Raw genomic sequence first — 27,215 nt, 5'->3', positions numbered from 1 at the left:
GTACAGCAAACTGAAGAGTGCAGAGGTGGCGAGATAATATCTAAGGTGCTGTCGGCTCAGTACAGCAAAGCAGATTAAAACAATTTGAAGGAGAGCTCTTATCTCGCCATCTCTCACTTCACTGGAGATCTCGAGAGTGGAAAGAGATCAACTCAATGACATTGTTTAAGGAAAGACTTCAAGGTGCTTGAGAAAATTATATACCATCTAGCTTAAATTGCAGGGAAAGTCTTTGTACTAGTTTCCAGGTGTGAATGGATGTCCCCCAGCGTGCAGTACGGAACAACTGGATCAGAGCAAAATGGCAGGTTTGTGGATTTACTCATCCGCCTCTTCGTTTAATAAATTGCAAGGAGAGCCTAAGATCCAGGCTGTGGTGGCAGCCCCACCTATTGGTAAGGGTCTGCGGCAACACACGAGGAGGGGAACCCAGGCCCTCCCACTCCACCAGGTTCCAATGTGGGGGCTCGCTTGTGTATCGTAAGGCAGCAGTCCGTTACCTGCAGTCCAGCTAACACTCTCCCCTGGTCTCTTCCTACCTCTCTGCCCCTCGTTGGTGGCTGGCAGTTGTCCCCGGCAATCTGTTCCACAAGTCCCAGCTCCGGGCAGTAGACCTCTCCCTGGGAATGCCTTCCTGGCATAGTCCTGCTGCAGCAGTGAGCGCGGATCTGCTTTTCTCCACCTGCCACCCTGCTGTGCTGAAGTCCCCTGTGTTAAGTCCCTTTCTCAGGCCAGTCAGAGCTGGGCTTCCCAGGCCCAGAGCTGCTCCTGCCCCCTTAACTCTCCAGTGGGAGGTTTACCCGCCCATCACATATCTGCAAACTTGAGCAGTGATGATTTTATGTTCTCTTCCAGGCCATTAATAAAAATGCTAAATAGCATAGGGCCAAGACCTGTTAGCTGTGGGACTGCACTGGAAACAGACCGTTCAGTGATGGTTCCCTATTTACAGTCACATCTGGGGATCTATCTGTTAGCCTGCTTTCAATCCATTTCATGTGGGCCATGTGAATTTTATCTTTCTAGTTTTTAATCAGAATGTCATGCAGCGTCAAATCAAATGCCTTCCAGAAGTCTAAGTATATTACATCAACTCTATTATCTTTATCAGTCAAACTTGTGATCTCATCAAAACAATTGCGTTAGTTTGACAGGATCTATTTCCATAGAACCCTGTTGATTGGCATTAATTATATTAACCTCCTTTAATACTTTATTAATTAATTCCCATATCAGATTGTCTTGCCTGAGTCTGATGTCAGATGTCAGATTGACAGACTAGCCAAGTCCTCCCGTTTACCCGTTTTAAGTCCTGGCACATTAGCTGCCTTCTGGAACTTCCCCAGTGTCCCGACCTGTATTGAAAATCAGCATTAAGGGTCCAGCGACCTGCTCAGCCAGCACTTTTACAGATCAAGTGCAGGGGGATGTCAGTGCGTGTGATTAATAAACCCAGCGATCCCACTCAACCGGGGCCACGGCCCTGCTGCTCTTCCTAGCCGGGCCCATGCAGCCCTACTGTTTCCCCTCTCCAGTTTCGGTTTGGCTGGTTTCATTTCCCACCTCTTCCCCAGCCCCATGCTGCAGATGTTTCTTGGGGATGAGACCCACAGCTCTCACTTTTCCACCTCCCTCAAACTTTGGGTTTTCTCTAGGGCCCAGCACTGTAATGCCTAAACGGCAGTTCCTCATGGCACTGGCTTCCAGTCCAAGTCCAGCCCATCTTTGAAGAGATCGGGGTGGAGAGACTCCTTTCCTTCTCCTTCACTGGATTGCTTCTGCGCTTTCCTTTCCTAAGGAGTCATGTGTGTCCCTCCGCCCCCTCCAGTCCTCTGGAGCGGCACAGCTAGTAGGCAGCGTATGTGCAAAGAGCTTGACTCCAGTGTTCCATTCAGGATTATATAAAAGGAATCTCACCCAGACTCCTCCTCCATTCCTTCTGAGCTGATGTATGTGGCCTTAGAGCAGGGATCGGCAACCTTTGGCATGCAGCCCGTCAGGGAAAGCCACTGGCAGGCCGGGATGGTTTGTTTACCTGCAGCATCCGCAGGTTCGGCCAATCGCAGCTCCCACTGGCCGCGGTTCGCTGCTCCAGGCCAATGGGGGCTGCGGGAAGCAATGTCCACCACATCCCTCAGCCTGCAAAAGAAATCTGATGAGGTTCAACAAGGACCAAGTGAAGAATCCGGCACTTAGAAAGGAAGAATCCCATGCACTGCTACAGACTAGGGACCGACTGGCTAAGCAGCAGTTCTGCAGAAAAGGACCTGGGGATTACAGTGGACGAGAAGCTGGATATGAGTCAGCAGTGTGCCCTTGTTGCCAAGAAGGATAATGGCATATTGGGCTGTATTGGTAGGAGCATTGCCAGCAGATCGAGGGAAGTGATTATTCCCCTCTATTCGGCACTGGTGAGGCCACATCTGGAGTATTGCATCTAGTTATGGTCCCCCCACTACAGAAGGGATGTGGACAAATTGGAGAGAGTCCAGCGGAGGGCAACAAAAATGAGGCATATGACTTATGAGGAGAGGCTGAGGGAACTGGGGTCATTTAGTCTGCAGAAGAGAAGAAAGGGGGGATTTGATAGCAGCCTTCAATTACCTGAAAGGGGGTTCCAAAGAGGATGGATCTAGACTGTTCTCAGTGGTACCAGATGACAGAACAAGGAGCAATGGTCTCAAGTTGCAGTGGGGGAGGTCTAGGTTGGATATTAGGAAACACTATTTCACTAGGAGGATGGTCAAGCACTGGAATGGGTTACCTAGGGAGGTGGTGGAATCTCCATCCTTAGAGGTTTTTAAGGCCCGGCTTGACAAAGCCTTGGCTGGGATGATTTAGTTGGTGTTGGTCCTGCTTTGAGCAGGGGGTTGGACTAGATGACCTCCTGAGGTCTCTTCCAACCCTAATATTCTATGATTCTATTCTGCCCTTGTGTGAGAGGGCAGGACCCGAGGCCAATAGTAGCAAAGTTAATAAACTGATTCTGTGAAAGACCCTCAAAATTATCCTTCCAACAAGGGTGGAGCTGGGGAAGGCACCTGTAAGAGTCCCAGTGGCTCTGAGAGAACAAGCAGAGAGGGGCAGCAAGTTATCCATCTCAGGTGTTTCTGTAGCAGTCATTCACTGAAATGCCTAAGCACTGAATAAGCAAATTAGATCTTCGTGGCAGAGTCCACACTGGACTCCATAGAGGACTCTGCTTTTCATCCTTCTGGGGGCTAGGAAACCCTACTTGCTTTCCACTTACCCTTGAGTTGGAAAGCTTTAATAAACAGGTGAGGCTTGCAAACTGTCCTACAAACAGTCAGCTTTTGGGCTAATCTAATCTCATCTGAAAAAAAGGACAAGTAGTACTTGTGGCACCTTAGAGACTAACAAATGTATTTGGGCATAAGCTTTTGTGGGCTAAAACTCACTTCATCGGATGCATGCAGTGGAAAATATAGTAGGAAGATATATATACACAAAGAACATGAAAAAATGGGTGTTGAGATTCCACCACCTCCCTGGGTAACCAATTCCAGTGCTTCACCATCCTCCTAGTGAAATAGTGTTTCCTAATATCCAACCTCGACCTCCCCCACTGCAACTTGAGACCATTGCTTCCTGTTCTGTCACCTGCTATCACTATAGCTCAGTGGTTTGAGCATTGGCCTGCTAAACTCAGGGTTGTGAGTTCAATCCTTGAGGGGGCCATTTAAGTATCTGGGACAAAAAAAAAAAAAAAAGTTGCGGATAGGCCCTGCTTTGAGCAGGGGGTTGGACTAGATGATCTTCTGAGGTCCCTTCCAACCCTGATATTCTGTGAGACCTCACCAATGTTGAATAGAGGGGAATAATCACATCCCTTGATCTGCTGGCAATGCTCCTACTTATACAGCCCAAAATGCCATTAGCCTTCTTAGCAACAAGGGCACACTGTCGACTCATATCCACGGTAACCCCCAGGTCCTTTTCTGCAGCACTGCTGCTTAGTCACTTGGTCCCCAGCTTGTAGCAGTGCATGGGATTCTTCCATCCTAAGTGCAGGACTCTGCACTTGTCCTTGTTGAATCTCATCAGGTTTCTTTTAGCCCAATCCTCTAATTTGTCTAGGTCCCTCTGTATCCTATCCCTACCCTCCAGCGTATCTACCACTCCTCCCAGTTTAGTGTCATCTGCAAACTTTCTGAGGGTGCAGTCCACACCATCGTCCAGATCATTAATGAAGATATTGAACAAAACCGGCCCCAGGACCGACCCTTGGGGCACTCCGCTTGATATCGTCTGCCAGCTAGACATGGAGCCATTGATCACTACCCGTTGAGCCCGACGATCTAGCCAGCTTTCTATCCACCTTATAGTCCATTCATCCAGCCCATAGTTCTTTTGCGTAGAGACTGTCTGGTTTGGCCAATGTACATGGTAGAGGGGCATTGCTGGCACATGATGGCATATATCACATTGGTAGATGTGCAGATGAACGAGCCCCTAATGGTGTGGCTGATATGGTTAGATCCTATGATGGTGTCCCCTGAATAGATACGTGGACAGAGGTGGCAATCTCAACTAGTAGCTCATTCTACATGTAACCCTTCTGCCCCTCTGAGTTGGCAGCAACAAGGGCCGGGTTCAGTATCTATGGGTTCCGTTTCAATAACGCAATGCAAAACCGGCTCGAGCCCCCACCCAGTGACCTGGGACAATTACATACCACCCCCCAGGCGCCTCTAGGAGGCAATACTTCCCCTCTCGCAAGCACGGAGTCTGAGTGTAGCAAAAGCCTTTTAATAAAGGAGGGAAACAATGCGGCATTATGTTGGGGAAACACCACAAACAGGATTCATAACACAAACCATGAGCAAAAGACCCACCTCCAAGTAAGTTTGGCAGTGTCCTTTTCCCCCTCAGCGTCTTAAGTCCAGTCACCCCAAAGTCCAACAACCCCAAAGTCTCTGTCCCTGGTCAGTGCTGCCCCAGAGTTCAAAAGTTTATCTGCAGAGTTTTACCCCCCACCAGCCAGGGCAAAAATGGGGGGGAGCACATGGGATGTTAAGGGGCACCTTACGTGGTCCGAGACCAACTGCCCCACCTCTCCGTGGAGTTCTGCTGCAGTCTTTACCACGAATGGCTCCGCTCTACCAGCCGCGCTGCTCCGCTCCTCCAGCCGTCCCCACAAACAGCTCCGCTCCCCGTTCTGTGGGCCGCTCCAACCGACCCACAAACTGCTCAGCTCTGCCAGTCGCTCCACTCCACCAGCCGTCCCATGAACCACTCCAGCTGCCCCCGCAAATGGCTCAGCTCCGCGCCGCTCCGCTCGCTGTTCCATGGGCTGCTCCAACCGTCCCACAAATTGCTCGGCTCTGCCAGCTGCTTAGCAATATATCTTCAGGCTCCCCCACTGGTTAATACAGCACTCAGTGATCTCAGCTCAGCGATTTTAGCTCTTTTAGTGATTTCAGCTTGTAGTAGGGGAGCCCTAGTGCTGGTGCACCATTGGCCCAAAGTGAATTCAGTTCAGCAACTTCTAGCTAGACTCCTAGTGGAAGCAAACTTAGTTCTGCTATTCAACAGTGGAGAGAGGGGGGCAGTGCAATTGGTGTTCCAGGCCCTTAACAGAGGCCCATACCATCAGATACACATACCTGTCCCCAACCTCTCTCAATTCACTGGGTTTTGTAACCCATGCCCCTTGTCTAGCGAGTGCTACTTAGTTACTGGTGAGTCCCTCTGTCATACAACAGTTCCACTGGCCTTGATTCACAGAATCAGGGTAACAACACTTTATTCTTCCTGCCCCAATAACAGAGAAACTGGGGAGCCTACACCAGCCAAAGTAACCACTTTCAGTTGTTGTTGTCCCAGGCTAGGTGGGTGTGCCTATGCAAACAAGATCAGCCCCTGAAGTTCTTTTCCACCCTCGCCATAATTCACCACCAGATGTCAGGGTAGAGCTTATCCTGACTCTGCTTACATCCAATTGAGCGATAGAGCACTCAGCAAAGAGTGCTCTATCGCTGGCTCTCCCAAGGGGAATTGTGTGCCTAGCACAGTTCTCTACCTGCACGGCCACAAATGTTCTAAAAGAAAATGCACCCAATAACTCTCTAAATTAACATAATGTCCAAGAACGGCACTAACAACACTCTCTCCCACCCAGCCTGGCCCTTCAGAGAAAACATCAGAAGAGTACGGGTTCAAATGTCAATTCTAAAGGGCTGGACATAAATTTCATAATGGCTCATAGGCTAAATGGAAAAATTATTTACTCTTTGGCAAAGAATCTTGGATGTATCTCATCTTTAATTTAAAAGCAAGAAAATGTCGTATTCTCTCTCTCTCACCCTCACTCCCTCTCTCTCTCTCTTTTAATTGTCACTATCCCAGTGACCTGTAAAAGAGTCCTTCAGAATGCAAAGCCTTCTAGGAAAGCAATGCTGAATTTTTAATAAGAGCTTCTGTTGTAATGTACATGATAAATATACATACATCACCCCTGAAGTCCAGCCTATCTCATCTGCAGACACAGTAAGACAGTGGCTCTCAACCAGGGGTATGTGTACCCTTGGGGGTATGCAGAGGTCTTCCAGGGGGTACATCAACTCATCTAGATATTTGCCTAGTTGTTGTGTTATGAGAAGGAGTAAATAACACTTCCTTATTTACTTTCTCCACACCAGTCATGGTTTTATAGACCTCTCTCATATCCCCCCTTAGTTGTCTCTTTTCCAAGATGAAAAGTTCCTCTCTTATTAATCTCTCCTCATACGGAAGCTGTTCCATACCCCTAATCATTTCTGTTGCCTTTTCTGCACCTTTTCCAATTCCAATATATCTTTCTTGAGAGGGGTGACCACATCTGCATGCAATATTCAAGATGTGGGCGTACCATGGATTTATATAGAGGCAACATGATATTTTCTGGCTTATTATCTATCCCTTTCTTAATGATTTCCAACATTCTGTTCACTTTTTTGACTGCCACTGCACATTGAGTGGATGATTTCAGAGAACTATCCACAATGACTCCAAGATCTCTTTCTTGAGTGGTAACAGCTAATTTAGACCCCGTCATTTTATATGGATAGTTGGGATTATGTTTTCCAATGTGCATTACTTTGCATTTATCAACATTGAATTTCATCTGCCCTTTATAGCTCTTCACAGTCTGCTTTGGACTTAACTATCTTGAGTAGTTTTGTATCTGCAAATTTTGCCACCTCACTGTTTACCTCTTTTTCCAGATCATTTATGAATATGTTGAATAGGACTGGTCCTAGTACAGACCCCTGGGGGACACCACTATTTACCTCTCCCCATTCTGAAAACTGACCATTTATTCCTACCATTTGTTTCCTATCTTTTAACCAGTTACCAATCCATAAAGAGGACCTTCCCTTTTATCCCAGGACAGCTTACTTTGCTTAAAAACCTTTGGTGACAAACCTTGTCAGAGCTTTTCCGAAAACCTAAGTACACTGGATCCACTGGATCCCTCTTGTCCACATGCTTGTTGACCCCCTCAAAGAATTCTAGTAGATTGGTGAGGCATGATTTCCCTTTACCGAAGCCATGTTGACTCTTCCCCAACAAATTATGTTCATCTATGCCTGACAATTTTGTTCTTTACTATACACCGCTACCTTGATATAATGCGACCCGATATAACACGAATTCGGATATAACGCGGTAAAGCAGTGCTCCAGGGGGGAGGCTGTGCACTCCGGTGGATCAAAGCAAGTTCAATATAACATGGTTTCACCTATAATGCGGTAAGATGTTTTGGCTCCCGAGGACAGCGTTATATCGAGGTAGAGGTGTAGTTTCAACCAGTTTGCCCAGTACTGAAGTCTGGCTTACCGGCCTGTAATTGCTGGGATCACCTCTGGAACCCTTTTTAAAAATTGGCCTCACATTAGCTATCCTCCAATCATTTGGTACAGAAGCTGATTTAAATGATAGGTTACAGACTACAGTTAGTAGTTCTGCAATTTCACATTTGAGTTCCTTCAGAACTCTTGGGAGAATACCATCTGGTCCTGGTGACTTATTGCTGTTTAGTGTATCAGTTTGTGACAAAACCTCCTCTAATGACACCTCAATCTGGGACAATTCCTCAGATCTGTCACCTAAAAAGAATGGCTCAGGTTTGGGAATCTCCCTCAAATCCTCAGCTGTGAAGACCAATGCAGTGAATTTATTTAGTTTCTACACAGTGACCTGATTGTCCTTGAGTGCTTCTTTAGCATTTTAGTCGTCCCATGGCCCCACTGGTTGTTTAACAGGCTTCTTGCTTTTGATGTACTTACAAAAATTTTGCTGTTACTTTTTGAGTCTTTGGCCAGCTGCTCTTCAAATTCTCTTTTGGCCTTCCTAATTATATTTTTACACTTCATTTGCCAGAGTTTATGCTCCTTTCTATTTTCCTCACTAGGATTTAACTTCCACGTTTGAAAGGATGCCTTTTTGTCTCTCACTGCTTCTTTTACTTTGTTGTCTAGTCATGGTGGCACTTTTTTGGTTCTCTTACTTAGTTTTTTTAATTTGGGGTATACATTAAAGTTGAGCCTTTATTATGGTATCTTTAAAAAGTTTCCATGCAGCTTTCAGGGATTTTGGCACTGTTTTTTCTTTTTATTTCTGTTTAACTAACTTCCTCTTTTTTTTTGAAGTTCCCCTTTCTGAAATTAAGTGCTACAGTGTTGGGCTGCTGTGGTGTTTTTCCTGCCACAGGAATATTAAATTTTGTCATGTTATGGTCACTGTTACCAAGCGGTCCAGCTATATTCACCTCTTGGACCTGATCCTGTGCTCCATTTAGGACTAAATCAAGAATCACCTCTCCTCTTGTGGGTTCCAGGACTAGCTGCTCCAAGAAGCAGTCATTTAAGGTGTCAAGAAACTTTATCTCTGCATCCCGTCCTGAGGGGACATGTACCCAGTCAATATGGGGATATCTGAAACCCCCCATTATGATTGAGCTTTTATTTTTATAGCCTCTCTAATCTCCCTGAGCATTTCACAGTCACTATCACCATCCAGGTCAGGTGGTTGGTAATATATCCCTACTGCTATATTCTTATTATTCGAGCATGGAATTACTATCCATAGAGATTCTATGGTACAATTCAGTTTATTTAAGATGTTTACTTCATTTGATTCTACGCTTTCTTTCACATCTAGTGCCACTCCCACCAGCACGACCTGTTCTGTCCTTCCGATATATGTAGTACCCTGGTATTACTGTGTCCCATTGATTACACTGGTCTACAATTTTTGAGAAGTCGTCTGCTTCAGAGATAAAATGTGCTATTTATTATGTATTTTGATGTGCTGAATTCAAATATGACAATTAAAACAACTGATTGGCTACTGTTTCTAAGATATTTAAATGTAGGTCCTGTGACATTGATGGTTCAGGACCAGAAGTTTCATCGTCTTCCTCTTCCTCGTCTGACTCAAGTGAGAATGATTCTGGTGCATCAGGAACCGGCAGTCCTTCTCCGTGGGGTACTGTGCGTATAACTGATGGAATATTTGGATAATGCACAGTCCACTTTTTCTTCTTTGACACACCTTTCCCAACTGGAGGCACCATGCAGAAGTAACAATTGCTGGTATGATCTGTTGGCTCTCTCCAAATCATTGGCACTGCAAAAGGCATAGATTTCCTTTTCCTGTTCAACCACTGGCGAAGATTTGTTGCACAAGTGTTGCAGCATATGTGTGGGGCCCACCTCTTGTCCTGATCTCCAATTTTGCAGCCAAAATAAAGGTGATAGGCTTTCTTAACCATAGTGGTTATACTGCGCTTTAGTGATGCAAAAGTCACTTCACCACAAACATAGCAGAAGTTATCTGCACTGTTCACACAAGTACGAGGCATCTCTGCTCACTTTGGCTAAACAGAAATGTGTCCCTTTGCAAAATCAAACACTGACAAATAAGAGAGCACAACACTGTATGATTTCTAGAGCTGATATAGGGCAATTTGTTCAGCAGAGTGATGTAAGCTTCGTTATGATTGCATCATCCATGACTTCTAGGAATAACATGATGCAATTCATATCATGTATGACGCAATACCAGCTTCAGATTGCATCATTCATTGTTTTGCCTAAAAACCAAGTACTGTCCAAACCCAGTCATAGATTTATTCATAGATCCAATCAAAGATGTATTTTAGTCATTTCTGGTTTAAATTGAGATCCCTTCCCTTTATAACTCACTTATCCTCCGCCATTCCCAAGTCAAGGGTCGTATATACTGACCCAATAGCATATCTTAAAAACTAGAGCCAATCAACAATTTTAAGCATCATTTTCGTTCCCAGCGACCCAGAATTAGTAAAGTTTGACTACATTTATTTCAGAAGCGTTTTGGCTGTAGAGCAGTATTATCCTCATTCCACCAAGTTTCTGTGATGCCTATTATACCAATATTCTCATTTAATACGAGGCATTGAAGTTCACCCATCTTATTATTTAGAATTCTAGCACTGGTATGTAAATACTTTAAAAACTTGTCACTTTTTAGCTGTCTGCCATTACATGATGTAATTGAATGGAACTCTTTTTCATTTGTCTGTTTCTCATCAGATCCTACCCATATTTTATCATCTTCCATCCTCTCCTCCTTACTAGGACATAGAGAATCTCCATTAATAGATCCTCCCTTAAGGGATGTCTCTGTCCAAACCACATACTCCTCCGCACCTGTCGGCTTTCCCCAAGCTCTTAGTTTAAAAATTGCTCTGCGACCTTTTTAATTTTAAGTGCCAGCAATCTGGTTCCATTTTGGTTTAGGTGGAGCCCATCCTTCCTGTATAGCCCCCCCGCCCTTTCCCAAAAGTTTCCCCCATTCCTAATAAATCTAAATCCCTCCTCCCTACACCAGTGTCTCATCCACACATTGAAACCCTGCAGTTCTGCCTGTCTAACTGGCCCTGCACGTGGAACTGGAAGCATTTCAAAGAATGGCTCCCATGGAGGTCCTGGACTTCAATCTCTTGCCTAGCAGCCTAAATTTGGCCTCCAGGGTGTCTCTCCTATCCTTCCCTATGTCATTGGTACCTACATGTACCACGACCACTGGCTCCTCCCCAGCACTACACATAAGTCTGTCTAGATGTCTCGAGAGATCCACAACCTTCGCACCAGGCAGGCAAGTCACCATGCGGTTCTCCTGGTCATCGCAAACCCAGCTATCTACATTTCTAATGATCGAATCCCCCATAACTATTACCCGTCTCTTGCCAATAACTGGAGTGCCCTCCTCTGGAGTGGTATCCTCAGTGCGAGAGGATAACATGACATCATCTGGAAGGAGGGTCCCAACTATGGGATCATTTCCCTCTGCTCCAGTTAGATTCTCTCCTTCCCTGAGACTTTCATCCTCCTCAGCAGCACAGAGACTGTCAGATCGGGGGTGGGACGTTCTACTGTGTCCCGGAAAGTCTCATCTATGTATCTCTCTGTCTCCCTTAGCCCCTCCAGCTCAGCCACTCTGGTCTCCAAAGTCCGTACGTGGTCTCTGAGGGCCAGGAGCTCCTTGCACCAAATGCACACATACGCCACCTGCCCATGGGGCAAGTAATCATACATGCTGCATTGGGTGCAACAAACTGGATAGCCCCCACTCTGTTGCTGGACGTCTGCCTGCATTCTCTTTTTACTCCTGCAGCTCGTTCCTTTGTTGATGTTTTGTTTTTATCAGGGGGTGGTTTTGGCTTTAAGTGTAAAGAATGTTAAGTGTCTCAAGCTCCCCGTTCATACTTCTCTAAACACACACACTACAGACAACAAACTTACCCCAAGGGTCACGTAATTGCTCCTCCTTCGCTGGAGAACTTCCTTGCAAAACTCACCTGTTACCCACTCCTGTTCACTAGCTCCTTTGGTTGCTTAGGAGCGGGCTTTTTAAAGCCCTGGTCTTCCTGAGTAGCCCCGTCCCCTGGTTAAGGGTTGATGGGGGCTAAAGGGCTTAGGGATCACAGTCTCGTTAAGAAGCACTTAGCCTTGCCTAGCAGGGCGCTAGCCTCAGCACACAGTCCCCCAAACAAAGAGACCACATGGTACATTTCAGTCAAGCAGCAAGTACAACACAAACACAGATACACACACGACAGATAACAAACTTACCCCAAGGGTCATGTAATCGCTCCTCCTTCACCTGGAGAACTTCCTTGCCAAACTCCCCTGATAGCCGCTCCTGTTCGCTAGCTGCTGTGACCTGTCATCATGTAGTTCCTTGATAAAGATATTGAATAGTGGTGGGTCATGCTCAGATCCCTGGGGGACCCCTTCTAGAAGCATCCTTGCTCGTTCATAGCCCTTCATTAACAATTACCTTTTGAGATCTCTCAGTGAGCCAGTTTTTAATCCATCTAATGTGTACCCTGTTAGTGCCACACAATGCAAGTTTTTTAATCAAAATGTCATGTGGTAATAAGTCAAATGCCTTGGAGAAATCCAAGCTTCTTGTATCAACACAGTGACCTTTATCAGCCAGAACTGTAATCCTGCCAAAAAAAGACTTGTTTGTTTGACAAGACCTCGCTTCCATGAAACCAGGCTGACTGGCAGTAATTATACATTTCTAGCCTCCGTTCTCTGTTGATGGAGTCCTGAATTAACTTTCCCACTATTTTACCCAGTATGGATGTCAGGCTAACTGGTCTGTGGTTTCCTTTTTACCTTTTTACAAGATTGGAATTATGTCCGCAGTCCTCCAGGTCGGTGGAATTCCCCCCGTTTTCAAGGATTTGTTAAGAATTAACATTAGTGATTCAGAGAGTGCTGCAGTTAGTGCCTTTGCCTTGGGGTGTTGTTGTCCATGCCCATTGGTTTGGAAAAGTTCAGTTTCAGCAGATGCTGCCTCACATCCTCCGTTGTTAGAGATGGTAAGCTTTTTATTCCATGCGTAACATCATACGGGATGGACACATCCTCCTGCTTTGTTCCAAGCACAGAACAGAAATATCTCTTGAACATTTCTGCCTTTTCTATATCACTATTTACGGTTTTGCGTCTAGCAATGGACCTGTTCCTGACCTGGCGGTATTTTTTTGTGAAGAGGCACCCTCCTTGCATGGAGATATTGTAGAAGCCATTGAGCGTATTTCCGTACCCAAGCGTTTCTTTGGCTGCACTCCATCTCTCTAACGATGGAATCAGACATTCAGAGAAATAATAGAGCTCAAAATACTGAACAAAGATACAGAATATCTCTGGGCACACAGCAACCCTCACAGCTCCACCATCTCAGGGCAGTTAGTCACCTGAGCCTGTGTGAAGGAGATGAGATGTATGTTCGCTTTCCAGCGAGGCTGTGACACAGCATGCCCTGTGCTCGATTACACGATGCTTCTGTTACAAGGCCCTTCCATTTATTTTTTGAACACCTCAGCAAATCCCTGCCAAGATATTGTTATGCCAATGGTCCTGCAGCACCTTTGTGAACAAATGGCTCTGATTTGGGATGGCCTTCGCACCAGGGCTCAGCCAGAAATGCAGTTCTGAAAGCCAACAGACACAATTCTGCCACTGAACCAACACAGCCTTGTGATTAACTTCAAGAGCAACGGCAAACACACGGCCAGATCCCTGCCCCATTGGGCATGCTCACTAGAAGAGTTTGTGTCTCTTCAGAAAATCGCTAAGAACCTCTGATTAACCCTGTGTAGCCAATCCCTGCTGAAACTACGGTGAGGAATAGTTTCCTACACAGAACTGCGTTCCTGTGCAAATTTCATCTGAGGTTGCCGCAATGGGTCTGCTGGCCCAGCGGGATTCCACTCACTTTCATGTGCAAAGGACAGGGTTCATTAATTTAGTAGACAAAGGCATACCCGTGTCCAATGAGTGCGCGCTGAAATCAGACAAATTCAGACTAGAGATAGGGTACAGGATTTTTTAACAGTGAATATAACTAACCTTTAAGCAACTAATTTATGGATGTGGTGGATTCTCCCCTTTTAATCTTGAAACTGAGATTGGATGTCTTTTTAAAAGATCTGCACTAGCTCAACCAGAAGTTTGGGCTTGGTGCAGGAATCACTCTGCGAAATTCTGTGGCCTGTCTTACAAAAGAGGTCAGACGAGATGAGCATAATGGTCCTTTCTGGCATTAAGATATATGGAAGACACCATCTGGGTCATCAGGACAATTCTGTCTAAGGTAATTATCATCTTTCTAGATTCTTATGGCTCACCCATTGGAGCACCTTCCAGCAGTCCATAAAGTGAGGTATCACATCAGATTCCTTCTCAGTTTCTGTCCCTGGGGAAACATGCACATGTTGTTCTTGTTGTAGGGTAGGGGAGCCGGGGGTGGTAATGATCTAATGGGTGAATTTTTCAGTTACAATGAGGTTACAGAAGTGTATCTTGCCCTTGAATTAGAGAATGGGATGCTGGACGTGGTTCTGGGGGAGTGAGTTCTATTCGATCTTGGACCAGCCCCCAGAAAGTGTTGTCTTTTGCACAAACATCTTTACAGTGGACAATCACATTGTGCCTGTGTGGGAGTTATCGTGGGAGGTGGAGGTCCCGGTGCTCCAGGCAATCTTTTAGGTGTCCCGGACCCATTCTGTTCATGTCTTAAAGATAAAAACCAAAGTCTTGCATTTGATGTGATGATTTTGGGGAGACGGTGTCGCGAGTGGAAGGCAGGTCTGATGTGTTCATGACAATCCATGCTGCTGATGAGAAGGGCTATCACATTGTTCTCAAGGGTGGGACAGAGCCTTCTAGCCAAGCGGAGTCGGTACACGCTACTTACAGGTGTGGCAATGTGGGAGCTCAGTGATAGTGAGGAATCTGGTAGCCTTCCAAACTATGGACTGACTTGACCAGCTGTGGTTGTGAGTTTTCATCCAGGGAGACTGCACCAGGGCTGCAAACTCCTCAGATTATTTTTCTCTCTGTCAGCCAAGATCACATGCTACGGTTTAACTTCAGTCAGTTCTGCAAAAGCTGAACTCCAAGAGCTGAACTCAGCCGAACAGTGGGTGACCGTGGTATTGTCCTATGTTCTGTAGGACAGAGAGAGCTGTGTGTTACCCCTGCATTGTTGGCATTTAAGTCTATGTTGTCTCAATAGGGGTATGGGACCAGAGAGAGAACTGATCTTTGTGGGACTCTGCACGTGAAAGGCCAGGTGGCAGAAGAGCAGCTTCTTTTCGCTCTCCTTTGGGGTGAGTCCTTTTAGGAGGGATTCAGATCATTTGGATGCATTCCTCTGGAATCCTGCTGCCTCCTTCAGGTGAGAGAGCAGAACCTCATGATCAACAGTGACAAATGCTGCAATACGCTTCAGGAACAGAAGAACAGTTGCTTGCCCTTCCTCCACTGACAGCAAGAGATAAACCATCAGTGTCATTTGTCGTCAGATGTTTGGCTTGCGTGTGTGCTCTCTCTGCGTGCTGTACTGACTCCATGGTTTGCGCTGAATCCAGTTTACGCAGAATCCTATTGAATCAGCTAGCTGGGCTTGAAGGTGACCTTTAGCTACCTTCTCTGTGAGCTTGCTGAGGAATAGAAGTTTGGATGCTACATGCTTTGTTAGCTGGGTGTGATGCTTGAGTGATGATGGTCACACAACTGCCAGACGTTCCTTCACTGAATGAGGCACTGGCTGTTTCATTCAGAAGAGAAACAAATTGCCCCTGGGTCTCAATAACCAGCCAGGAGGGGCTGGGGCCTCATTCACAGGTAGTGGATCATGCCTCCATTAGTGTGAGAGCAACAGAATGAGGACAGTCGACTTCAAAAAAAAGCCAACTTCAGCAGTCTCAGAGAACTGGTAGGTGTAGATAAGGTCCTGTGGGAAGAAAAAACTAAGGGAAAACGGAATTCAGAGGAGCTGGCAGTGTCTCAAGGAGATAATATTAAAGGTACAACTGCAAACTATCCCTATGTGAAGGTAAGTCAGAGCCACATTGGCTGTGTACTATTTATCCTATCAGGAGCTTTTTAATGACCTGAAAATAAAAAACATCTGCTACAAAAAGCATGAATGAATTGCAGAGGAGTATAAAAGAATAGCACAAGCATGTAGGGACAAAATCAGAAAGGCTAAGGCACAAAATGAGTTACACCCAAGCAAGGGATATAAAAGGCAATAAGAAGAGTTTCTTTAAATACATTAGGAGCAAGAGAAAAATGAAGGAAAGTGCAGGTCCCCTACTTCGTGAGGAAGAAGAGCTAATAACTGATGACCTCAAGAAGGCTGAGGTGTTTAATGCCTGTTTTGCTTTGGTTTTCACTAAAAGGGTTGATGGTGACCAGTCACTCAATACAATTAATATTTACAGAGGGGACGGAATACAAGCCAAAGTAGGGAAAGAACCGGTTAAAGAGTATTTAGTTAAGTTAGAAATATTCAAGTCAACAGTACCTAATGAAATTCATCATGGGATACTTAAGGAACTAGTTGAAGCAATCTTGGCACCATTAGCGGTTATCTTTGAGACCTGATTGAGAATGGATTTGGTCCCGGAGGCCTGGAGAGGACAAACATAGTACCTGTCTTTAAAAAAGGGAACAAAGAGGATGCAGGGAATTACAGACTGGTGACCCCTGACTTCTGTACCTGGAGTAATACTGGAATAAATTATTAAACAATCAATTTGTAAGTACCTAGAGCAGTGGTGGGCAACCTGCGGGCCATGGGCCGCACGTGGCCCATCAGGGTAATCCACTGTGGGCTTACAAACAGTTTGTTTACATTTGCATGGCCGCCTGCAGCTCCCAGTGGCCGTGGTTCACCCTTCCCGGCCAATGGGAGCTGTGGGAAGCGGTGGCCAGTACGTCCCTGTGGCCTGTGCCGCTTCCCACAGCTCCCATTGGCCGGATAATGGAGTGGAAAGTATTGCTTATAAAATTTGCAGATGACACCAAGCTGGGAGGGATTGCAAGCACTTCAGAGAACAGGATTAGAATTCTAAGTGACCTTGACAAATTGGAGAATTGGTCTGAAACCAATAAGAAGAAATTCAGTAAAGATAAGTGCAAAGTTCTTCAAGTAGGAGGGAAAAATCAAATGTACAGCTACAAAATGAGGAATAACGGGCCAGGTGGTAGCACTGCTGAAAAGGATCTGGGAGTTAGAGTGGATCACTGAGGTACTTGATGCTTTTTTTGCCTCGGTCTTCACAGACAAGGTCAGCTCCCAGACTGCTGCACTGGGTAACACAGTATGGGAAGGAGGTGAGCAGCTCTCAGTGGTGAAAGAACAGGTTAAGGACTGTTTAGAAAAGCTGGACATGCACAAGTCCATGGGTCCAGATCTAATGCATCTGAGGGTGCTGAGGTAGTTGGCTGATGTGATATGCAGAGCCATTGGCCATTATCTTTGAAAACTCATGGTGATCGGGGGAGGTCCCGGACGATTGGAAAAAGGCAAATATAGTACCCATATTTAAAAGAAGGAAGAAGGAGAATCTGGGGAATTACAGACCGGTCAGCCTCACCTCAGTACCTGGAAAAATCATGGAGGAGGTCCTCAAAGAATCCATTTTGAAGTACTTGGAGGAGAGGAAGGCGTTCAGGAACAGTCAACATGGATTCATGAAGGGCAAGTCATGCCTGACCAACCTGATTGCCTTCTATGATGAGATAACTGGTTCTGTGGATGAGGGGAAAGCAGTGGATGTGATATATCTTGACTTTAGCAAAGCTTTTGATACGGTCTCCCACAGTATTCTTGCCAGCAAGTTAAAAAAGTGTGGGCTGGATGAATGGACTGTAAGGTGGATAGAAAACTGGCTAGATCGTCGAGCTCAACGGGTAGTGATAAATGGCTCGATGTCTAGTTGGCAGCCGTATCAAGCAGAGTGCCTCAAGGGTCGGTCCTGGGGCCAGTTTTGTTCAACATCTTTATTAATGATCTGGATCAGGGATCCCCAGTGTGGTGCCCGCGGGTGCCATAGTGCCCGCTGGGACGTCTAAGTGCACCCACATACTGGCCAGCGGATGAGCATCTGCTGAAATGCTGTTGATGAGCAGTGTCATCCAGAGGCGTCACTGCAGAAATGCCTCCGGTTTTCGGTGGCATTTTGGCAGCAATGGCTCTGGATGACGCTGCTCGGCGGCGGCATTTCGGTGGCGACGCCTATTGACATTGCCACTTGTCGGCGGCATTTTGGCGGATGCTCGTCCGCCGCCACGGTCCTCCGTGGCTCATTGTCTGGCACCCGCCAGACGAAAAAGGTTGGGGACCACTGATCTGGATGATGGGATGAATTGCACCCTCAGCAAGTTCGCAGATGACACTAAGCTGTGGGGGAGAGGTAGATAGGCTGGAGGGTAGGGATAGGGTCCAGGTGACCTAGACAAATTGGAGGATTGAGCCACAAGAAACCTGATGAGGTTCAACAAGGACAAGTGCAGAGTCCTGAAAATAGGATGGAAGAATCCCATGCACTGCTACAGGCTGGGGACCAACTGGCTAAGCAGCAGTTCTGCAGAAAAGGACCTGGGGATTACAGTGGACGAGAAGCTGGGTATGAGTCAGCAGTGTGCCCTTGTTGCCAAGAAGGCCAATGGCATATTGGGCTGTATTAGTAGGAGCATTGCCAGCAGATCGAGGAAAGTGATTATTCCCCTTCATTCGGCACTGGTGAGGCCACATCTGGAGTATTGCGTCCAGCTGCGGTCCCTTCTAGCCCTGTGGTTCTTTGATTCTGTGATTCAGATCCTTTCTGGAATCTCCCTTCTTCCCCTGAGAGTTGCCTTCAGCCCAGCCTGCAGCTGCCTTCGAGTGCTTTGAAAGATTTGCATCAAAGATGTGCTGTATCAAAGCTGTCTGCTCGCGGATAGAGACCCATCTCTCCTGGAGCAGGTAATCTGCTCCAGTTATCTCCAAATGATCTGCATTGCTTGTGTCAAGCAGACTTCTCCAAAGTGCGTTGAGGCCTCAGTGCACTGGGTGGATCCGGGTGTGCAGTCGGTGCTGAGCTGCCGTTTACCCGATGAGGCACTCACCCATTTCTGCGGTAAGAGTGGATTGCCTCCATGGAAGAACTGAGTGCAGCAGGTGCTGAGTGTGAGCTAGTGGAGCCCCTATCTCCAGCCGGCTCCGCACTGACACCTCTGGTACCCTCTTCGCTGCGTGTGGGATGGAGCTGAGGAACCTCACTGGAAGTGCGTGCTGCAGGGTTTTGCTAAGTTTACTGGGTTCATTGCTGAGGCTGTCTTGCGAGCAGCTGTACTGCCTTTGATGCACAATCCAGCGGACTCTGCACTGAGTCTGTCACAGATCCCAGCACAATGGACAGAATCTTTGCTCCGAGAGTTTGCTTCGTTGGCACAGGCCGCACGGGGGGCAGTGCAGGGGGCGCCCAGGCCCTTGGGCTTGAGCCCCCCGTGCGGCCTGTGCCAACGAAGCAAACTCTCGGAGCACCAGCCTCCCCACCCCTCCAGCAGTGGGAGTGGTTCCGGGCCGTCCCTCGCCAGCAGCAGCTGTGGCAGTCCCAGGCCAGCGGGGCCATCCCCAGCCAGCCGCGGTGGCGGTAGTCCCAGGCCACCCCCACCTACCCCAAGCACTAGTGGGTACCCCAGAGTCCCCCTAACTCAAGCACCAGGGTGCACCCCAGAGCCCCCCACAGCACCAGTGGGTGCCCCAGAGTCCCCCCTCCACAGCAGCAGCACCCTTGGAGCCCCCAGAGCACCCAAATGCCCTGGCATGATACTCAAGCTAGGCATCCACCCGTATTGCCTGGGGGGACTGATCCAGTCGGTGTGCTCAGTGCAGGTCTAACCCACCCCAGAGATCACTGGGGCAAGCCGGTCAGGAATAGTGGGGACCAGCTCCTTGTGTGTCCTCTAGAATCCGCAATAACCCAGTGATTAGGGCATTCACCTGGGACATGGGAAACCATTGTTCAAATCTGCCCTCTGTTTAATTATTTACACACTGGAACAGCTTCCATGGGCAAAACTCAGACCCACCCCCACCCCCGCCTGGGGGTTCAGGCACTCGCTTCGAATGGGGGAGACCTGGGCTTAAGTCTCTGCTCCAAATGAGGCAGAGCGAGGATTTGAAAACAGGGGAGAGCCCGGCCACAGAACTATGGGCTGTCATGGGGCAGGTCTTTCTCTCCTTTTTCCTGTGACAGGCTGCCCTGGCCTAGGTGCCTAACTCAGGAGAGGGATGGGGATCGTGCCTCCCTCCAGCCGGCCCAGATCCCTGGGAGTTCTGTATCTTTGTGGATCTGGGCTCTCAGCCCCATGCCTTTCTTCTGCATTTCACCCCCGGCTGGCTTGGGTGCCTCCACGCTCAGCTTACTGGCTTTTGAGTCTCTTTCTTAGGCACCTAACACTCCCCTTGCCGTGTGTGGGGAGCCCCGGCGCCTAGCTCGGGGCTGTGAATTCCACTGGCCGGAAGAGCACGGCAGAGTCAGGCCTTGCAACTTCTAAGTCCCCTTTGTGAACCTAGCCCATACCTGTGCTCTGCTCCAGGGATAACAGCACTGCCCTGCCTCACAGAGGATTGTGAGGATAAATACATTAAAGCGTGGGGAGTTCTCAGGCACTACAGGAATGGGGGTCGAATCAGTGCCCTAGATGGATTTGTTTGTGTTCCTCATTCGCTGTGGCTCTCATTGGTTCCCACATCTGCCCTCGGGGTAGGAACTGTGTCTTGTGTGTATGTGCCGTGGGCAGCATGTTCGGGCACTACTGTATTATAACTCGTAATATTATTAGTCATGTGTTCCTCCAGCTGAGGCCTGCGCCACTGGACTCATAAGTACAGCACCTTAACTTACAAATGCAGGGATAAAAAACCCGAAAAATTGTTGGTCTGTAAAATCTGTGGCCTGTTTTCTCCCTGCTGCCCCTTGTGCCTGGGGGGTGCTCCCCATAAACTTCTGCAAAGCCGCCTCATCATGCACCTTCCAAACCCTCCTCGCTACTCTCCTTTGCCAGGGTCCCTACAAAAATTGGACAGTGGTTAGGCCACTGCCTGCCATACTGCCAACTGTGTCTCCTTGTGCTCCTCCACCAGTCTGTGGCCAGCTGGGATCTGTCGTCTTCAGGTGTAAGCTAGCGTGGGAGTGCGGGTCCATGACGGGGCCTCCTGGGGCTACAGTAATACACACACTAATAAGTAGTGGTACTGCCCCTACTAATAAATCATACGGAATGCCTGGGGGGTCTTTATAACATGTCACATGCCACGGAGCTGCAGTGCATGCATTTCCCTGGCATAAATTACTTATAGTGCATGTGTGTGTGTAGCAATCCATGGCCACAGACCTACACACACATACTGCAATCTCCAGCTAACTACATACAGGCAGCTTGGGAATCAAATGTGTGGACTTCTGCTTCAGAAAGCCAAGTGTTTCTCCAGCGAGCGGAGACAGCTGCTCCACTGACTCAGCTAGCAGAGAGGATTGAAAAATACGCTTGTCAAGCCCTTTTCTTTTTGATAGTTCCTTCTGACAGTGAGGACATTTCCACGGCTCGTGTAGCTGCATCATCATTCCACCCCGCGAAGGTGTCCGCGCTCAGCACACTGAGAGCACTCCTGGGTCTCCCAGGAGAAATGAATAGGATCTAGTTCCCTGTAGAAAACTTCTTCTCAGCCTTTGGATATGTTTGTCCACATCCTGGACACTCGCAGATGGATTAAAAACAAACTTCTGGCACCTCCTCCTGGCTGACAGTTTGTGTTTATAGTTCAGCCCTTGTAGATGAGAAACTCTTTAGTGATGCATCCAAAGTTGTATCACATCAGAATAGTCAAAAGGTTCCACGAGGTGTAAATCAGACCCGATCTGTATTTACATCGTTCTTAGCATTCGAGCCCTGCGAATCCGCAGAGACCCGCTGACCATGTATCCAGATTGCGGATCAGAAGCGGATACAGTTTTGTATCTGTGCAGGGCTCTACTCAGCATCATGGTATCCAAATGCAGATGGAGCCAAATTGCCCAGATAAGAAACGGTACGATCCAGGACAATGAGCTGAACCTAACGAGCCAGAAGGTGCCTGTGTAATCAGGTCTGATCAGCTCTGTATTGGAGCCTCAAGCAGGTTCTGTAGCTCTTCCCAAACAACTGGCAGTGAAAACAGCAGATTCCTTCCCCACATTCGTCACTTGCTTTTCTTCAGTGCTTAACCCTCCTGTGGTTTGGGAAACAGAGGCGTTTATGCATCTCTATGTATTTACCTATGCAGGGGCGGCTCTATGTATTTTGCCACCCCAAGCACAGCAGTCAGGCAACTTTCAGCGGCATGCCTGCGGGAGGTCCGCTGGTAACGCAGATTTGGCGGCATGCCTGCGGGAGGTCTGCTGGTAACGCAGATTCGGCGGCATGCCTGCGGGAGGTCCGCTGGTAATGCAGATTCGGCGGCATGCCTGTGGGAGGTCCGCTGGTAACGCGATTCAGCGGCATGCCTGTGGGAGGTCCGCTGGTAACGCGGATTCGACGGCATGCCTGCGGGAGGTCTGCCGGTCCCGTGCCTTCAGCGTACCCGCCGCCAAATTGCCGCTGAAACTGTGGGACCGGCAGACCTCCCGCAGGCATGCCACCGAAGGCAGCCTGACTGCCACCCTCAAGGCAACCAACACACCGCCTTCCGCGGCTTGCCACCCCAGGCACACGCTTTGTGCGCTGGTGCCTGGAGCCACCCCGTACCTATGTAAGAGCCAGGGTATTATTGTTAGTGATTGTATTTATTAGTATCTGGCGGTTCTAGCAGGAACCTAAAGCTGTGTCTCCTTCATTAAGGGGTGTCTACGAGCACACCCAAGCTGCTGGCGGGTTTGGCTACACTCAATGCAGAATATAAAGGGCCACCTACTAATGCAAAGACTGGTCTGCAGTGGGTTGTGGCTGGGCAGATGCAATGCCACAGTACCAGCTGAGTGCCCACTGCATATGCCCCTTGAAGTATAGCACTTGGAATCCACCCCCCTTTTCAGTCCAGAAATACAGCTCTCTCCTTACTCTGAATCTGGCACACAGCTTCTGCTGTGATGGCGGTGGTATATGAACCTAGCTACAACGGAGCAATTTCACACACTCAATCAGCGAACTGAGAAATCCTGGATCAGCTGTGATACTCATTCCAGGCAGTAGAGGGCAGCAGCACACCGATCCAGCACTTTGGACATGACAGTGTGTAGTATGTGTATGTGCAGGGGTGTGTGTGTCTGTATGCAGTGCATGCATCTGGGTATGTTGAGGGAGGGAGTTTCTACTGCAGTGTGTGTGTGTGCGCGTGTACGCTCTGTCTGTCTTGCATAGGTGTCTGTCTGTAGTGCTCCCTTTGCCCTCTGGTGCACGGGAGCCATGCAGACATGTCCCTGGAGGCTTTACTTCTCCAGGCAGTGCCGGGATGCTTTGGCTCTTTGTTTCTCTGTTGCTGCACTCAGGGTGTATCAGCCTGAATGGCTACACACATGTAGTTGTGGATTTGGGGCTGGCACATTCCCTGCCCTCTTACTGTGCCTTGCTCTTTCCGGTTTGCTGCTGAAAAGCACTGAGATCTCTGATTAATTCCACTCTGATGTCAGACATGCGGCTCTGCTGGGAGGGATTTACAGAGCTGCATTTAAGCTCTCGTTCGCTGAGAGAATCTTTCTGTGTCTCTTCCCTCCCCCCTTCCCCTTTCCATCCCCCCTCCCCGCCCCAGCTCTCTGAAAACGTGTAGACATTTTTCTGTTGAAAGGGTCGCTAAGGCTTGGGGTCGGTTCAGAGCTTTGCATTTGATTCCCTCTCCTTACCACTGGATATTTTTTCATTCTTCTCATCTAGCTGCCATTGAGGACAGAGAGAGCAGCTTTGTTAGACTAGGACAATGAAATGAACACCCCCCTTTTTTTCCCTAATGACAGCCCGTTACTTAGCAACGGGGGTGGGGGGGATTTTAACAGAAGATCAGAGCGTCAGGATGAGGAGATAAACTCTGTCATTCTCTCTCCCAGGAAACTTACTAAAGAGCCACCTTCCTTTTTGTCAGGCTCCTGATTTTTGCCCCCCAAGAGCCAGCAGGAAAGTCTCAGCGAGAATCCTCCCTGATGGCTGGCTGGCTGCCTCCCCCTGCAACTCCTCTGCTCAGGCGCCCCACTCTTCAGTTATATGCTAAGGGCATCATGTAAAGGGAAGCCCAGTGTGGGATCAGTAAGCTCTCTGCATACACATGCAGGTGACTGAGAGGGGGATCCGTGGGCAGAAGGGAGAGCCAGACGGCCAGGGCTGACCCCTACCCACACAGGGAGGGAAAGGAACATTCGCCTTTTTGTTCTGACAGTGGGCAAGGGAGGGAGGGAGAGAGATTGTGCCCAGCTCCGTGCTGAGAGCGATGGTTGCTCCGAAGAGGTCTCCGTGTGAAAGGCAGAGAGGCCACCTGCGCCTGGCAGCATGGTGCTGAAATCTAACCCTAGCATCATTCTCTTGTGCTCTTTCCTGCCCAGTGACTACATCATCGAGGAGAAGACGGCCGTGCTGCAGAAGAGGGAGCATGAGGGATTCGGGTTTGTGTTGCGAGGGGCCAAAGGTAAGGGCTGGTTTATTTCACTCGGGGCTGGGGCTGGGAGGGGAAGGTCCATGTCCACAGGGCCCTGCTCTGGCATTGCCAGCCATGGGCTCCTGTACAGCAGGGCTCTCCAGGGACTCTCCTGCCCCTTGCCTCATGCCCAGGCACATTAGAGTTTAACTCTAGTGCTGTACATTGTCCATACCTGGTATTTGCACACTGCCTGGTAGTTCTCTGATAGACTCTGCGCTGTGCATAGAGCTCTGCACGCCGAGGCGTTTCACCTCCAGCCTAGTGCATGTGGACAGGGTGCATGCCCCATGCTCTGTGCATGCGTGATTCAGACTGGGAGCCCCTCAGAGCAGGGCCCGTGTGCAGCCCTGGCCCTCATGTTGACTGTGAATTTGGAGCCCGGTTACTACAATCCCTGGCTGTGTTGGGGCATAACTCCAGGCTGGGAAGAAGGATCGCGCTGGTGGTGCCTCTGTTCTGAGGCGGCTACTTGTGGCACTGTGCTGTCACCACACCTCCAGCCCTGCCTGATCAGGGTCTCCCCTGCTGGCATCAAGGGGACATTTCCAATCCCCACACACTGTCTTGGGGAATTCCTCGGCTCACGCTGCCAGTGCATCTGGCCCACGCTGTAGCTATTGTGGTTCATATTACTAGGAATTGTTACCAGAAAGAATCCCTCTGGGACGGAGTGTGATTGAGCTCATCTATTGGCATTGAATAACCAGCGTTAGCCCTGAGCTGGGAGCATGTGGAAGGCAGAGGACTCCTAGGCTAGAGGGTCATTCTTCCAGCGATCTCAGGTTGAAGACTGTGGCAGACCCAGCACTGAAATGTACTGAGGGATCAGATCAGTATGGGAGAACATAGCCACAGTGATGTCTGTCTGTGTCCCCTCCTGCTGCACAGGAGACATGGCACCTATAGGGAAGGCTTGGAGAGTGGCTGCCAGCTTTGCGTAGGAGATCTGCTCCTTTTCGAGCCCTTGCTGTGGGTGGAGACCCTTTTGATTTGGGTTTGAGCCCCACAAGTGATTTCCTCATAGCAGTCATTGATTGCCTTTTTCTGCATGTATTACAGAAGGGTTTTGTGTGCAAGTGGGTGTGTCTGTCAGTACATGTACATTTGTACTCGTGTGTGTGTGTGTCCTACTCACATCTGTTAGTCTGCAAATTGTGTAATGAAACTTCCCAGCCCTCAGCATGGCATCTCCCTTTCTCATGGGTTCGGTTGTCATGGTGTGGGGTTACTCCCGTAATGACCAGATTCTATCCGATTCTCTCAGGCTTTCTCTGTTTCCTCTCCTCAAGTTTGTATGCTCTGTGTTTTCTTGTGTCTACTGATAGCTGGCAGAAGAGACTCCAGGCAGATTAGACAATGGGCTTTTGGCTGTGGGGCTCTGCAGCCAAATGAGTCTTTGTGGGATTTTTGGTATAAATATGGTTTAGTGTCTGTATGACTCTGGGGGCCACAAACCTGCTATCAGAGGCCATGGGGAAGCATATGGCTCTGGACCGTCCTGGGGCTGAAGGTAGCTTTGAGGGCAGGCCTTGTAGGGGTGAAGGTCTCTGATTAGTGAGGGGTGAATGTGGCTCACTTGGGAACCCATCACCCTCCCATGGTCACAAACTGTTAATCCGGGAGTCATCCTTGACCCCTTTCTCCCCTTTACCTTCCCCTGCTTAAAGCTACTGCCGAACCCTGCTTCTTCCTCCGTAGCATGCCCCAATCCGCCCATCCTCCTTTCCCACTTCCAGAAGCCTTGCTCATGCCCTGGTGACACCCAGCCTGGGCCACAGCCTCCATCTTTCTGGATAACCCGCTCACCTCTCCCACCTGTTTATGTGACCGTAGAAAACAGACAAACCCCCATCCCTTTCTGTGCCCTCTGTTATCACAATGAGCTGAAAGGGCGTTTCCCGCTCCCGGAGTAACGGCACGCACAGGCCAGGCACTGATGTCTGTTCATCCCACAGCAGCCATAACTTTATTATTGATTTGGCACGTCCTTGGGCTGGGTGCTGGGCAGACATATAGGAACAGGTGGGCCCTACCTCAGGGACTTTGCCATCTAAACCAGTGCTCGGCAGTTAGATGAATAATGAAAACATCACCAGCTACGTGAATTAGAGTAAAAAAAACCAGACGGGTTATAAGCCCCCATGCTTGAAGGCAGGCCACAGCCACTAGCTGACTGGGTTGGGGGAAAAGCAGCCCCACTCGTCAGGTTATTTCCTACGTGGTTTTTGCACTTTCCTGTGAAGCAGCTGGTCCGAGTCTGGTTGGAGCTGGGTTCCTGGGCTGATCCTGTTCCTATTTCTCTTCCAAATGCTGTCGCTAAACTCCTCTTCTTGTCCTGCCCCTCTGAACATGTCATCTGCCCCCTTCCTTTTTCAGGTCCCTTCATTGGCTCTACCAGTCTCAGATTCAAACTCCTTGCACTCAACCCAGCTCTGCCCCTGCCTGCCTCTCTTCTCCCATCACTTGCTGCTTCCTGGCCCAGGACCTGCACTCTACCAACTCCACTTGCCTCCATCTGCCATGAGCACTTCCACCTTCCCTTACTCTCCTCTGTGCCTGGAACAACCTCCTTGGTCCTACAGGCCACACAATATCCTCCTCTTCAAATCCCAGTGTTGTATGTCCAAGCCGCACACTTGCACCAAACTAATTATTGAAAAGTATACAAAGCACAAATGGAAGACGTATCTCTAATGTGGTGTATCCAC

The 27,215-nt window shown here is 48.5% G+C and overlaps 1 protein-coding gene across 2 annotated transcripts in view; it reads left to right on the top strand.

Annotated features, from left to right (window-relative positions):
* The window catches only part of SHANK3 (SH3 and multiple ankyrin repeat domains 3), a gene marked incomplete in the record, with an annotated part of 197,915 nt that overhangs the window by 82,295 nt on the left and 88,405 nt on the right, over positions 1-27,215 (top strand). For both annotated transcript variants that reach the window (XM_034763556.1, XM_034763551.1), the window contains 1 exon segment: positions 24,413-24,495. In XM_034763556.1, coding sequence (XP_034619447.1) covers positions 24,413-24,495 — 83 coding nt within the window.

This window comes from Trachemys scripta, chromosome 1 (assembly GCF_013100865.1).
Source record: "Trachemys scripta elegans isolate TJP31775 chromosome 1, CAS_Tse_1.0, whole genome shotgun sequence".
Classification (NCBI taxonomy): domain Eukaryota; kingdom Metazoa; phylum Chordata; order Testudines; family Emydidae; genus Trachemys; species Trachemys scripta.
Note: the sequence above shows the minus strand (reverse complement) of the source record. Positions and strands in the feature narration are given on the sequence as shown.